Source organism: Labrus mixtus, chromosome 8 (genome assembly GCF_963584025.1).
Source record: "Labrus mixtus chromosome 8, fLabMix1.1, whole genome shotgun sequence".
Taxonomy (NCBI): Eukaryota; Metazoa; Chordata; class Actinopteri; order Labriformes; family Labridae; genus Labrus; species Labrus mixtus.
In genome coordinates, this window is record NC_083619.1 from 2465112 (window position 1) to 2481338 (window position 16227).

At 43.2% G+C, this 16227-nt stretch overlaps 1 protein-coding gene across 1 annotated transcript in view; it reads left to right on the top strand.

Annotated features, from left to right (window-relative positions):
* The window catches only part of cdh6 (cadherin 6), an 86031-nt gene that overhangs the window by 21052 nt on the left and 48752 nt on the right, over positions 1-16227 (top strand). The window contains exon 2 of the mRNA XM_061043781.1: positions 6742-7057. Within this exon, the coding sequence (XP_060899764.1) occupies positions 6842-7057 (216 nt within the window). The 5' untranslated portion in view covers positions 6742-6841. The remainder of the gene's footprint in view (positions 1-6741; positions 7058-16227) is intronic.

The following is a 16227-nucleotide window of genomic DNA, read 5'->3' on the forward strand; positions in this document are numbered from 1 at the left end:
AATAATGCAGCAGCCGCTAAGTGTCAGAATGATAGAATAGAATAGAATAGAATAGAATAGAATTACTTCATTGATCCCAAACTGGGAAATTGTGGCGTTACAGCAGCATGTTATCAAAGCAAATAAAACAATATAAGAATTGATACATAGTAAATAAGCACTTAAAATGTAAAAAATAATTTATACATCAAGGATTTAACTGAACATTGAATGATCTCTGATGAAGACTCAGCACAGCTCAGTGGAGTCAGCTCTTCAGAACGTCTTGTAACGATAACGTAAAAGGTCAATGGTCATGCAGCATGAATTCAGATGAACATGACTCATATTTCCTTATTCAAAGGTCCCGGACAGACACTCAGATGGCGTCTAAACATTCCCTGCTGTTGTCTCTGCGTGACGATTATCTGCAGCATCAGCTTTGTTTACTCTCAGTCTCTGTGATGGCTGCATTTGTACAGTTAAGCTCTCCGAGCAGATGGAGCTCAAGATCAACCGCCGACAGAATTAAACAACTCTTAGGAGGCCCATTGATATTTGTACAGAGACACTCTGTCGACATGTTTCAGAGCTGCTGGGGATCACGGACCAATCACAGTGCGGTATTCAAAAGTGTCTTCATCAAACTCTGTGAGCCCGACGGGGAGCGGGACGTGTTTCTGGATATCATCTGAAATGTTGATGTAGCTGCTCACAAATCCAGCCGACATGTTTCACTTTAGTAAATGATCATTCCCCATGATATACTTCAGTTTAAAGCTTTTCAAGTTTCTTCAGGTAGATCAGACATTTCAGACAAAAAGCAGTTAGTGGATCAGCAGGGGACGGTCACCATCACTGACCTGTGGAGCTCTTAAAACACAACAGCATGCAGAGGAAACAAACTCAAACACGTCTGAGTCTGAATATTTTACAATCCAATGCTGCCTTCACATTCTCCTGGGAAACATCGTACTTCCCAGTTGTGCAGTCGCAGTGACTGAAAATGAAGTGACAAATATGGACTCTTAAAGTCAGGTTGTTTTTAAGTGGCAGCGAGCTCCTTTGAGCTTCAGCTGATGATGATGAAGACCATACGAGTCACATCAGGTGAATTATGTTCATCTACAGGCCTGGCATGTTTAGTAGTTCAAAATGTGCTTGCTTGCTTTCTTTTTCTAATAGATGCAGACACTAAAATGTGCAACTACTAAAAGTAAATGATAGCTCCTATGAACAAAAGTACATCTACTTTTGCTATCACTTGTGGACAGTCTCAAGCTTTACTCCATTTTTGCTGCCTTGAAACGTTACACAAATGTCACAACTTGACAACTCGGCTATCATCAAAATTTCCCACTGTACAGATATAAGGGACACATAGCCTTTAAAACAATACTTAAAGCATGGCATCAGAATAAGCATTAGTACAGATGTGTGCACTCGAGCTCTGAGGGTTAACACCTGGAACTGTTCTGAGACGACAAGTTTCACACAAGTTCTCAAGGCTTTGCTTTGACACACTACAGACACACACATCTGGTATACTTTGGCTGTTGGAAAGGTGGCTAATTTTCCTCTTCATGATTTCATGATCATTTAAAAGATGTGAATTTGAAAATGTTACTCATAAGAAGTGAGAGTGAATCTGCTGTGACTTTGGAGCTGCTTTCTTCAGGGCTTGGACTGAGGCCAGTTCAACTGTGTATTTGGTGACTTTATACTCTCTCACACACACACACACAGACACACACACACACACACACAGACACACACAGACACACACACACACACACACACACACACAGACACACACACACACACACACACACACACACAGACACACACACACACACACACACACACACACACACACACACACACACACACACACACACACACACACACACACAGCAGAGTAACGAGGCGATGGGGGAAATCCTCTTTGAACCGGAAAACTTGGAAGGCTCCAGCCTCTCTCTCCACAAGATAATGGAGCGGTGCGGCTCGTTAAAAACCTGAGTGAAGGCGTCAAGCCAGAATCAATCAGTCTCCTGTGAGCTCTCCACCTGATTCTGTTAAAGCCTTTTCATAAAGAATAGACTTATTAATGCAGCACAGGCTGAGAGAGAGAGAGAGAGAGGGCGAGAGAGAGAGAGAGAGAGAGGGGGAGGGAGAGAGAGAGAGAGAGTGAGAGAGAGGGAGAGAGAGAGAGAGGGGGGGCAGAGAGAGAGAGAGAGAGAGAGGGGGGAGGGAGAGAGAGAGAGAGTGAGAGAGAGGGAGAGAGAGAGAGGGGGGGACAGAGAGAGAGGGGGGACAGAGAGAGGGAGAGAGAGAGAGGGAGTGAGAGAGAGGGAGAGAGAGAGAGGGGGGACAGAGAGAGGGAGAGAGAGAGAGAGAGAGTGAGAGAGAGGGAGAGTGAGAGAGAGGGAGAGAGAGAGGGGGGGGGACAGAGAGAGGGACAGAGAGAGACAGAGAGAGAGAGGGGGAGGGAGAGAGAGAGAGAGAGAGGGGGGGGACAGAGAGAGGGAGAGAGAGAGAGATAGAGAGAGGGAGTGAGAGAGGAGAGACAGAGAGAGGAGGACGAGCACATCAATAACTAAATGAATATTAAGGAATAAGGTGGTCTGATGGAGCCTCAGTGGTGCTGCTGAAGCTGTCAGCACGGTCACTCTGTGACGGTTTGAAGTCACTGTTGCATATCAGGGCTGCACCCTAGTGCTGAAAAGGTGAACTGATGTGTGGATAATCTTTTAAATGAAGCTGTGCAGGGCCAGTGCACGACGAGCGAGGTGTGTTTATGAGTCTGTCTAATCGGTCCCTTCATGATGACTGTTTCCTCCTCACTCTTTACTGTCCAGAGGTGTTGAGAACGTGACAGAGATCTGGTGTGCACAAAGTGTTTGCGTGCCGATTGGACCGAATAAACTGGGTTACATTTGTATGGAAAGTAGCTGAGATAAAGGAGAACATTATTTGTGCTTGTAGCAGTGAGACACTGACAGAGCGCTGCGTGGGAAGATAAAAGCACATTTCCTTTCAGAGTAGTAATTGCTGTGTAAGCGTTCCTTCCTGATCCTTCCATGTGGATGCGAATAGATTTATTGATCCGGTGCAGTTTTTTAAGAGCACAAAGGCAGAGTTTTTATTTCGGGTTTGGTGTTCTTCAGAGGCTACACCCACCAAGTCAGTGGTCAATCGGATTTTTTAAGGTAAACATTTGTTTGAAGCCAAGGTAATTATTGTGCCTGCAGTGTTGCACGCTGCAACTTCATGTGCTTGCCGTGCAGAGAAGGATCTTTGTTGTTGAATCTTTCAAAGAAATGTTAGTTAGAGGACATAATTACAGTGCTGTAAGAGCTCTAGTCAGCAGTCGTCAAACAGGCTGTGATGCGTAATCTTTTCTAGGAAACACTACCCACCAAAGTATGTCGCTCAGTACGTTAACATGCACAGTGAGGTCGAGCTTCTATTCTTTAATCAGTTTACAGGCACCGGGGTAAACCCATTTATTGATGGATTGCCCCCTTTAACCTCCTTCTGGATGACCTCACAAACATGCAAACAAGCAGCAAGCTGGTTGTACGTCCAACTGTGAAAACATGGACGACGTCGCTGAGCTCTGTACATTTCCTTCATGCTCTACGCTTTACTCTTGGTGAAAATGCAACAAGCTGATGGTGATATCCAAAGGCAGACGACAACAGGACTTCTGCCACACACTGTGTGTCCATGCAGTTGGACCTCCAGGTCACATCCTGGCACGGTGGACGATGGAGCACCCACTGAACGCCTGGTCCAATGTGGGTCCAATTTGAGTCGTAAACACGCAAGAAAAAATCACTGTCTCATCCGCATTATCTGTGTGTTAGTCCGACTTTGAGAAATTCAACTTAGTAGGATTTCAGTGGGACTCACATGTTTGCATTTCTTTTAAAAGCCCAGTTTGAGTCGGGCTAACACATCACCGTGACGTTTTCTGATTGCATGTAAGGAGACTTCACCAACCAGAGCTCAACATTAAAGATGATGAATCTGTGGGCCTACTTTCTGTTTGTGTCATATTTACATCCAGCTGAGTCATGACTGAGCGAGGGGGTGGGAGGGGTGGGGGGTGTAAAGGAGGAACAGGATAAGCTTTAATTTTGAGATTTAAATGCTTTGTGATGAAGGGAAGATGAAAGAGAAAAATGTGCTGTAATGAAGGCTTAAACCTTTCTGCCTGGTTGAACCAAAAAAAAAGGATTAAGTCAGAAAAGATCAAGATTGAACATTTTCAAACCAGATTTTTGAACATTTGAACCTGGACTATATCCACAGAGAGAGAGAGAGAGAGATGTATCAATGGATTTAATGATGGACAAACAATTTAGAAACCCATGTTTAAATCATTGAGCAGGAATACGTTGTGATGTTTGACGTTTGGGCAAATGAAACCACTTCCTGTTCCTGTTTTCAGGAACATTCTTCCTTATCATGTAAAATCTGATCAGCATAGTTTATTAAAGAGCCGCGGACAATTATAAGAAAAACATAGGATGTTTTCACAAGAGGCATGATAGTTTTGTTCCGGGCCTGAGCATTATACCCCCCCGCCCCCCCTAACTTCTGGCTACATGGAAATGTCCATAAGTTCACAAACGATTTCATTGATGGGGAAATGTACATCTGTTCATTTTAAAGTGGAGCTGCAGGTGACGAGGCGAGGCGTTCAGTGTATCTTCATCATCACAGTGAAAGCATATTGATGGAGGGAGTCCTCTCAGTATAACCACTCACCTTAATAAAAGCCTCCTTCCAGCCTCTTATCTGGAATGTTTCTGGAGCCTGACAGTATCTTCATTCTACTCTCACTCTGTATATCCGCCGTCCCTGCAGCCCTCTCATGGATCTGTCTTTGTTGTGTTAATGTGATATGATAGGCCGACTCTTTTTGCTTTTGTTCAACATCTCTCTGCGTGTGTTGCTAATGACTGAGCGCTGGTGGAGGGGCTGAGTGCAGTCGTCCTCTTCCTGCTCGACAGAAATAAATCTTTGTTTATGAGAGACGACCACAGCTTGTAGATTATAGACACAGGATCCAGCTCGCTTATATCAATGTGTAAAAAACAACGTATATTTTTTAAGTTCTTCAGGGTCTTTAAACTTGATGGTGAACACTTAGCTGAACATACAATCCTAAAGCACTGCCAACAAAAAACCTTTACTCTTTTTTTGGGGGGGGTTGGGGCATCAGTATGCTTTAAAATAGGAAGCATATAATAAGGTTGAACTCACTGCACATAAACTGTACATATTCACCTACAAAATACTTTTCTTCTACCACTCTTTAGCCATTGCTCCACCCACAAGGAGCATAAACAACCGTAATGGAGCTTAAATCCATTTGATCAGCACATGTGGGACAGAAAGTGTTTGCACTGACTTTGGAGATGTATTCGTCTCATGTGCAGCACACAGGAGTGGTTTTACTGTCCTCCTCTAGGGGGCAGGACTGACATCTCCTGCTTTTGTCCCAGCTGGGACAGCTGCAGCTTCGGGTGTAGTGGGATCAGTTTTAGCCCCCTGCAGAGGCTGCTGTGACGAGGAGGCGCTCCCTTCTTGATCCGATAGTTACCGATGCATCAAGAAATGTTTGTTGGTTTGTAAGTGTTTGAACTTGTCGCTGCAGCTGTGGAGACAGTTTTAGTTTTGACTGTCTTTAAGGATAATGGAAAACGACTAATCTTTGTACCCAGGTGGCGTAAAGCTTCCATCTAAATAAAAGGAAATGTTTGACTTGTTTGAATGTTGGGTTCATTTTAGGAAAACCCTCAAATTTCAAGTTTTAAAAAACAATCACTCAGGTTGCGCTTGCTGCTGGTAAAGATGTCAACAGATTACTGGTAGACAACACAAAGGGTTAACTTGCTGATTAAATTCAGTACTGATTCTGGTATTGGTTTGAAGCAGACACTCCTGTTAGTGTTCGGCTTCCTCTCGCCGTTCCTCCTCTATTCTGTTAATCTGCCGTCCCGTTCATTAACATGGAGGAGGTGGCCATACTGCGGCCTGTCAGCAGGGGGCGCTCCAAATGTGTTTGGGCCCCCTTTTGGTGCGCCATCATGCCATCCATATTCCATTTTATATACAATCCATGCTTAGACCCCACAGCAGTCTGAAGCTCCTGTACTAGTTCTACATGTACAAACACATTGTTTATTTATTGATGGTTTATTTGATAGGGACAAACTGAAAACAGAAATCCAATACAAGTATCATAGTGTTTACAGCGGGTGCTAATTTGCAACAGTTGTCCCTTTAGCTTCTGTGCTAATGTGCTAACTAGCTGAGCAACAGCTAGGAAACTGAAGCTGTGTTTAGTTGCTGATTTTAATCTAGAATTGGTTTTCCATTGCACCAGAGACTAATATAACTCCAGTGCTTCTTTAAATTCTCCTCAGATGAAAAGAGAACTGAAGTGTTTTCATGCTCGTGCTCCAGTTTGATTATCTGCTCTCTTGTCAAGATGCATCACGAGGTTCTAAAAAAACCTTCTATCACTTAAAATGTAAATAAAGAAGTTTGTTTCTGCAGGGTTCTTTCTGTTTATCACAACTCTTATCTGCAGACGTTCACAAATCAATCAGTTACATCTCCTTTATCTCCTACATCAAACAGTTTAGGTGCCGAGAGTTTCCCCCTCAGAGCTCCGTCTGATGAAATCTGGACCTGACATGTTTGAGTCCAGCCATGTTCTCATCCGTGTTTCTCTCTCCTCAGATTTTTTCACCCGTCAATCAAACCCTGAAGGATTATGACCCCAGATTTAAGGTGAATCTGGGCTGGGAGATAACACGTCTGTGAGCTGTGCGTCAGAAACATGAGGACTACTCTACAGGCTGTTGTGTGGCTCTGCCTGGGCCTGTGCGTGGAGGCTCTGTCCCTGAGTGGACGGAGGGTAGAGTCGGGACGAGGAGAGGGGAGCGAGGCAGAGAGAGGAGAGAAGCTGCTCCGGAGAGTCAGGCGAGGCTGGATGTGGAACCAGTTTTTCCTGCAGGAGGAGTACACAGGCAGTGACTACCAGTACATCGGCAAGGTGAGAGATGTGGCACAGTCAACACAAAGTTCACAAACACTACACTGCTGCAGAAACACTTTATGATTATTAAGCTGGGTACACACTGTGAGAGTTTAGGTCCTCTTCTGAGAATCCTAAACGGAGTCCTGGTTTTTAAAATGCTTCTAAAGATTATCTCGTCAGATTTTCCTGGTGGTGTAAAATGTGTTAAGAGTGATCAGAGCTCATTGGAAGGACTTCAAATTGCAAAGATGAGATGAGATGAGATAAGACAGGATACGATATCATGAGATACGATACTATCAGATATGATGCAATGCTTGTGCCAGGTTGCTCCAGCATTTCAGTACAAAAAAATAGTATAACAAAAGAGCATCACATATTTGTACAGGAAACATAATGCATTAAGTAATCAACATACTTTTAAAAATTTAATCTTAATGTAGGGTAGGCTATATTTTTTTATATGAAAAAATGTAATGTAATTATATAAAAAAAACATCAGAAACAGATTTTCTGATTCTGTTTTCTGTATATATATATAAAATATGTTGTTTCACTCTAAATTAATGTATTTTTCGCAGTAGACATCTTGAATCTGCTGTAATCTGAGTGGAGATGTTCACAGACTACAGCAGGCTGTGAGATAATGTTGCTATCGCAAACATCGCAAAGAAAAGTCGAACCGACTGTTTGACCGGATCATGTGTGTTCCCGACTCGGTCTGTACGGATCACGGATCAACTGTGTGCTGTTGCACTAAAAGTAAAAAGCTGGCGCTCCAGTGTGTGTGTGCGCTCTTGTGTGCGCGTGTGTGCATCAATGTAGGCTTTATTTGTGTTTCAGCGTGCCCCGCGAGAGCGAAGCAGGGAAAGTAGCTGCAGCTACATCAAACGCGCGCGCCTGCACTTTCTCGTGCTCTCTCTCTCTCTCTCTCTCGCTCTCGCTCTCTCGCCCAAGTATCGTATATGTGTGGGAAATTATTTTCACAGTTTATTCAAAAAGAAAAGAAAACTACCATAATACGTGAGAGGGGCTTAACCAGGGCTAGACAGATTTGTGATGGGAGCTACAGCGCCCCCTAGCCCCGGTGTAGCGCCGTACTTCAAGACAAAACAAGACAAAACGGTAACAATACACAAACAGACAACAACATGCAACTCACTAAGACAGAGCAGAGTAGTGGATGAAAAACATTACAACCAAATGGTGGCCGTGTTCACACTGTCTTCATGTCTTCAACTTTTACCGTAGAGTAGTTTCAGTAAAATAATCCAAATTCTTCCAGCCCGTCGTCGGCCATGTTTGTGTACTTTAAAGGTTGGTGAGATTCTAGTTTTTAGAGTCAGGACTGTGGATGTTGGTGATTGGACTCTGTTAGTGAGTTTTAACCTTGAATGTGCTTCAAGTTAATTATTTTAATGTCCAGAAGTTGTCTAAAATACTTCTATCACCTACCTTGAGCCTGAATCCTGAGCGTGACACACAGGGGAGGTGGCTGATGGGAAACTGAATCAATAATGTAAATGAAGATTCAGTGACAGAGCTGGTGAAGCTGTACGTTAGAGATGCAGGTGTGTAATGTTATCGTCACTGAGGTGATGTAGGGACTCTCCATGGTACCAGCTGCTGTGTGTAACATCAGGAGTTTCTTACTCGGCCTATTAGTGAAGTTCTCAGTCAGAGCGGCGTGCTGTTTGATCAGCAGCCAGACGCCGGGAGGTGTTGTGCTGCTCTGTTTGGGGCCTGCTGTCTGACAGCAGCACAACACAAAGTCAGCTCTGTAACAAACAGCTCTTCTTCATGACGGAGGTAAACACAGAGAAACACTCTCCCTCCCTGCTGCGCGTCGCGCTCACTGCAGGGGGGCTGCTGGCTGCTTCTGATAGGCTGCAGGGACGCCGGGGTGGTTCATTGAAAGATTACTGGAGCGACAGTATGATTAGGAAAACATGAACACATGTTTTAGCCCTCATAGCATGGAGGTTTCAGACTTTTAGAATTAAAGGATGAAGTGTGTTTATTCAGCTGTTCACCTGCTTCACTTCCTCCTCTCACATGTAAGAACAGGAAACAAACACAGAAACAACTGCAGGCTGATTTCTTCATGTTTCAGTCCGGCTCCACGTCTGGGAGAAAAACAATCAAAAAGAAAGGCTTGTTTCATAGCCTTACAATGTGACAGTGTTAATAAAACATTGTTATTGATGACGGTGAGAAAACGGTGTCATAAAAAAAAAAAGATTTTAAAAGCCCAACATGTTTTTTTCATCAGATTTGAAACAAACGCACAAAAACATATCGATCCAAAACAATCTCTTCACAGCAGCAACACAACAACACATTTGTAAACACAGAACACTTACTGTTGTTTTTGTTTATTGGGATTTTTATTTTAAACGCTTTATTTCTCTGCAGCCTCGAGTTACCTGAGCATGGCTTTGCACTCTGCTTTAGATATATTTAAAAAACTGAATTAAAGGATTAAAGTATCAATCAGTGAGATGTGTAGTGATTGAAATGATAAAGGTATCTTACTATATGATCAGACATTAATGAAACATGCTATGTTGAAGTGCTGGCTTCTCTGACAACAATGCAGCAGCCAGTATGTCCTCCTTCTAACTTTAGATTCTGCTCCTGAATGCTCTGGATTTGTTTGGACCAGAGAAGGTAGGTGGTTTTAAGACACCCCACATGGCCGTTTTGGACGCCCCTCGGTTTGTCAGATATGAGAGCAGTTATCAGGTCAACAGGTGTTGCAGCGATGGAAGCGGGCAAGAGAAGTGGTTCAGATAGAAGTGATTGTACCCGACCTAAAAAGCCTCTGCATGTTTCTAATAAGCTCCACGAGCAGAAACGTGCTCAAACTAGGATCAATATTGGAGATGCTTTTGAAAAATGGAGAGAGGTTAGAACACAGAAAGGTTTACAGACCCATGCAGAGCTGGATAAACACTGAAGCTTCAGAGTCCACCACACGGTGACCTGTGTGAGCATCGACTCTAGAGAGGAGGGGGGGGGGGGGAGACAGCTCTCTACAATGTTTAGAATTTAGACTGTAGTACCCATTTTAAACACTAGGGGTCAGAGTTACAAATTACACCTTAAATGACCTCCATATTTTTGCTGAAGTTTTCTTCATTTGAATGGCTCTTGGTTAATATCTTTTTCTGATTCTGAAAAAAATAGATGATGTATTTATGATAGTTTTTTTTTTTAACTCGTGATTTATTAACTTACAAACCTTTTAACTCATTTTAGATGCTCTTGGGATGATGTCACATAGCTGCTTTCACATTTTCAGGATGAGCTGCATGTGTGAACACAAACATCAATATTTTTCGCTGTTGATGTGAGAATGCAGCTAATATTCAGGAAAAGATGAGGGATGCACGGTGAGGGAGCAGGAGGGGCTGGTGATGTTTATATCCTGCAAACAGTGCACGACCATACACCGTCTGCACATGAAGGGTGTGATCTCCAGCCACTTATTTAAAAAAAACAAAAAACTGTATGATCTCCTCTGTTCTTCTGTTGATATTGTCATTTTTTTGGAATTAAAAAAAATATTTATATTAAAGGCAAATATTCTCATTAGAGCGTCCAAGCGGATTCTGTTTTTTTGTCCTCCACTTCCTCGTCGTTCTTTTTACATCGAGTCAGGAAGTTTCTCCATGTGTGAACAAGCAGGTCAGCTGGATTTGTGACCCTGGTTACATTTATAAAAGACCATTTGTTTGGCAGAGTATACTTTCAATACAGCAAGCTATTTATCACTTTAACGTCACGCTCGATCTGAGACTCAACACCAACATGATATGCTGCAGGGGGCGGGTCTGTAAAAGTTAGAGAGATTCATGTGATTCTGGTTCCACTGCTGGCATGAATGTTCTGGTGAAGCACAGTGGGATGCAGCCGGTCTGGTAGAGGTCTGGCAGCAGAATCAGATATGTGGGACACATACGGACTCCAGAAAATGTCTCTCTCTCATGGCGCGGTAAAAACGTCCACAGGCTTCGTCAGCTCGTGTTAGGAGGAAAGCACGGAGGTGTAGCAGCCCTGCAGACTGACAGATCAAATCAGACTGAACACTGCTGGAGAGAAAAGGCAGAGAGGATCAAAAAGAGGGAGCGAGTGAGGGGAGGGAGGGAGGGGAGGAGGAGGAGGAGGAAAGGTTTGCACTGTGAAGAATGTGAACAGATAAAGGTGTTGTAAAGGAAAAGTTGAGACAGAGGAAGAGGACAGGAAGAAGAAAAGAACAGCAGGAGGGAGACAAGAGAAGAAGAAGAAGTCAGCTGGATGGAGACAGAGACATGCACAAAGCACACCGACAAGTGAGGAGGACAGAAAAGTAAAAAAGTGAAGACATGAGCTGAGTTTTCTTCTACAGACAAAACAAAACAAAAAACAGCTGACACACATTCACTGTCGCCTGGAGCAGCCGATGATATGACACAGAAAAGACGAAGTTATAGAGATATCAATTATTGTTTAAGTGTTTCGATAAGAGATGCCCGACTGAAGCATCACTTATTAACAGTTGAGTGTTTTTGTGGTTGATTTATGGTTCTCATTAGACTCTGCTGACCTTTTGAGGTCTCTTTAATTATCCTAGATGTTAAACATTCCCCGCTCCAGGTGGACTGTCAGCTGAGTCTGAACCAGCAGGTCCATTGTCCTCGGGTGACGTGGAGATGGATCTGTTGACTTGAATGATTAGTGGAATTCTTCATCTGCATTGGTACCTTCATCCTGGAGTCAAACCTTTTTTTAATTTATAGAAAGATATGTGCTGCTGATCACAGATGTTCTTAGTGTTTGTTTTAACCCTGACATGCCTCATACATTAAAGAGGGGACTGTTTTAAGGAGCTTCTTTCCATTAGCATAATTCTACAAGTCTTCGGGGGAGATACAGGACACAGTTTGAAAAAGGACACATTAAAGTTATTGTGCACTCTGGGATAAGGTTTTTGGACTATCCCAGTTCTGTCTTACCCACGTTAATATATTCCTGCATGGAGCGGTCTGGATGAGGACTCCAGTAAAAACTGGGGTATGGATCATCTGCTGGGCCCATTTTCTGTAAACTCCCCCATGAGCACTAACAAGTCATGACAAAAATAGCCCCAAAATGGTTTTATAGTCACAACTCTCAAACATTAAACTATTGTTAGCCACAGTTTAGACTTTAGACTTTATTATTTTTCACAGCATCATACCATCATAACAGACAACTCCCACCAAAGAACATACATACACAAAACACAGAGTCGCAGGCGCTGCTTATGTTCTGGGTTCACCAGAGAGCAACTGATTTATAACATGCTTAATTTATGAATCAATTAAGACAATTACAGCCCCTTTCCCACATATCATACTCTATACCTGCTCAGAACAGGCTGTTTCTGTGTCTGTACCTTTAAATATGTAAATGAGCTGTGTCTGACCACGCCCCCTCTCTGGAAGGGCTTGAGTGTACTCTGTCTTTCTCGCTCCATGTCCTATTGTTTACGGTGAGAAGGCAGACTCACAGGGCAGAACAAACACTTAGCTGTGGGAGTGTCACCCACCTGGGGGAGGGGCTACTGCCCATTGTGATGTCATGAAGGGGAAATCTCCAAACGGTGTGTTTGAGCACACATTTTCTGAAAAGTGGAGCAGGTAAAAGACGGAGAGGATTTCTTATAAGGGGAGGGTTTGTAGACAGACTAGAGACATATTTTTGTTGATATGTGACCTTTAATGTGTGCTGCAGTTAGCGCAAGGGGCGTGGCATCAATTCTAGGGTTTGACCAGCTCTAGCTCACTTCTGAGCATGCCTTGGCTCAAAATAAACAGCACAATATCTTCCCGCCCGTCACAGGGATATTCTGGCTAAAATTCAGTACAAAGGAAGGAGACAGAACAGCGCTGTCCATTTTATTAAACAGTGAAGTAATGAGGTGGGACTGCTAGATTATTGTGATTTCTATAGATTTGTATCATTTTGTGTCGAAAGAACAGGAGTTGTAAATATGAGTGATGTTCTGATTTTGAGCAGTTTTTTTTTCTGTGACTGTTGTCCTGCTTTGTGCTGCATTACCAGCACATCTGTTCAACAAGCTGTTCATCATTAGATCATCTGGATTTTCAAAAAATAATCCCTCACAAAAAGTGGAGAGTAAAAGGGTTCAACAGGAAGAAAAATCCAGGATATGATTTATGCCTTGACAAAATGTTTTCATGTCACATCATCAGTGGTTTCTGAAAACACGGAGCGGGACCTTGATGTGACTCAGGGACACACACAGCATGTGTTGTTGTGTTGTTGTTGTTGTTGTTGTAGAGAGTTCTCAGTGACACAATCACACACAAACAAACATCTGGCTGTCTGACCAGACTTCACTCACCTCACAGAAAACAGAGTTATCACCCCCTCCTTTTCCTCAGACGTGCAGCTTGTGTGTGTTGTTGTGTGTTGTTTGTTCAGAGCCAATCATTCACAGTAAAACACTGAAGTCACAAAGTCAACTCCACTGGCTCCAAAATAAGTGTGCTTGTTTAAGAAGTCTATGAGAAAATGAACCTTCTTCTCTGTTGATGCTTTTTATTTTCCTCTTGAGCATCAGTCATTTATAGTGTGATGTTTTTGTAAATTATAGTGCGATTATTTTCCTGCCAGCCTCCTAGAGTTAATTTTCTATACCAAGTCGATGTGAGCCAATGTCGGAACGTGGCAGAAAGTATTTAGGAAAATTAACCCCCAGTGTGCTGGATGGATTAGTGATGTTTTTATCCCACCACAGACAGTTCTCCTTCTTTGCTAAGGTTTCTCTGCTTCATCTGTTATCATTATAATTTAGGACTTGGACTTTGACTACCATTTCGGTGTAATGGTAACGTCATGTCCTGCCTCCTCTGCCCCCACCTTCCTCTGCAACAGGGATCATCTCCTGCTGTGTGCAAGTTGATCTGTAAACAAGCAGCTCAGGGAGATTCTTCAGGGGCGGTCAACCTTCCAGTCCATGTGTGAAGACAGCTGTAGTCTACATCTTAAGTACAGTGTTCATGAGATGGGAGTGGTTCTTATATAGTGCTGCACGGTGGTGCACTGGTTAGCGCTGTAGCCTCACAGCGAGAAGGTTCCTGGTTTGAATCCCTGTCTCTCTGTGTGGAGTTTGTATCTTCTCCCTGTGCTCTGGAGTCCAAAGACATGCTCATTGTTTGCTCTAAATTGTCAGTAGGTGTGGCTGTTTGTTGGTCCCTGTGATTTACGACCGCTCCAGGGTGTAACCCCGCATCTCGCCCAACAGCTGGGATCGGCTCCAGCGACCCAGAAAAGCGGTATAGATAATGGATGGATGAGTTGGTCCTTACAGCTCTCTGTCTATATATATCAACATTTTGAGTACAGATAATGGGAGCAGAGAAACATTCTGACTGAACAACTATTATTTCTATATTCCCAAAGCGTCAATGTGTTTTGTCAGATCAAACATTCAGTATGTAGAACTGGCAGTTCTCCTGAGCACACCTGAATTTAGCTACATTTCAAAGCGGCTTCTGCATTGTAATGACATCAATAGCTTCAGCAGACCTTGGATTTAGCTGGGGTTTTTTTCTCTGTTCAGAGGAACAGGACTTCTGTGGGAACAGAGATATTAAGTTGAAAGGAAAATCCTCTCATTGACAACCCAGCAAAACTCCGACAGGCCAAGTTTGCAGATTTGGATGTTTTTTGAAGAGAGAGAGAGAAGAAGAAGAAGAGGCTGAGAGTCAGCACTCTTGTTTCTCATTGGTATGAGCAGGAAAGTAGGTTTTAAAGAAGAGGGAGCTCAGGAGCATGGCCCGCTCTCGGAGAGTTATTGGTTATGATAAGAGGATGTGCAGTGGTGGCTGTGCTGCAGTGCTCACTTTAACAAGAAAGAGCCACACACTGAACTGCAGATTCCTCCTTATTTTAAGTCGCCGAATAAAGGGGAGAGGGTGTTTGTGCTTTTTCTACATTATGAATGATCAATCAATCAATTTTTATTTGTATAGAGTCAACTCATAACAAGTGTTATCTGGAGACACTTTACAAAAAGCAGGTAAAACACCTTACTCATTGTTATGTTACAAAAAGCAGGTAAAACACCTTACTCATTGTTATGCTACAAAGACCCTGATGATTATTTGATCCCTGATGACTGATTGGTGTGTTCATGAAGAGTGTCTAAAGACATCTGTATGATTGACAGCTACAGTATCAGACTGTTCCCTGCAGATTGATCACTCTTTTGGCAGACATCCCCAATATTTCATTATTCAGTTATTTCAGCATCCTTTGAACCTCTTTGGTGCCATTATTGTACGCCTTGCTGGATACAGGGACTCTGCCACTCAGTGGAGACCGTAGACTGTATAAAGCATGACGTCTCAGTGACCTCACCTGGTGGTTACCAGAGGAGAATTTTAAAGTCAAACATTTGTGGTTGCCATGTCAACATGCTGTCTCAACCTAACTTTTCGATCAGCCTATCACAGGCAAGGAGGGGGAATCTGAGGTGGGCCTTAAGCCTCCTGGAGAACAGCTACAACACAAAATATATATCAAAAAATATTCACCAGTGTGTGCCGAGAAAGATATAAGCCATACATCAAACATGTTTATTTCTGGGCATTTGATCATGGGGTGTTAATTGGACTTCCAGGGCCTTTGCAGCCAGCCTCAAGTGGACACTCGAGGAACTGCAGTCTTGTACACTTCCATTAATTTTTTAATTATGGCCCTCCACAGATGAAACAGAAAACAAGTAGCTGGTGTCCATCAGAGAAATCCTCAAACTTATCCCAGCTGAGAGGTCATCAAACTGGACCCTGCTCAGCCTCAAGTAGCTGGAGGAAGCAGGAAAAGTGAATCAGACAAAGTTCATGTAGAAGGAGCTCTGGGGTCCTCTTGGTGATGTCATGAACCAGACATTACATTTGTGATGACAATGAGGGCGTGACGGCGTGGGTTTAAGAAGGTACCTAGACACAGTGAGAGATGAGACACACAAGATGTTTGTCTACTTTTTCCTCCTGATCATAATAAATTCCAACAAAAACGGTCCTGCTGCATCAGCGAGAGTCGTCAACGATCCAAATCCAGTAAAAGTTTCAATCCAAACACATAAAGATCCACGTATTGATTCAAAACCGCTGTTTACTCTACCTCAGTTC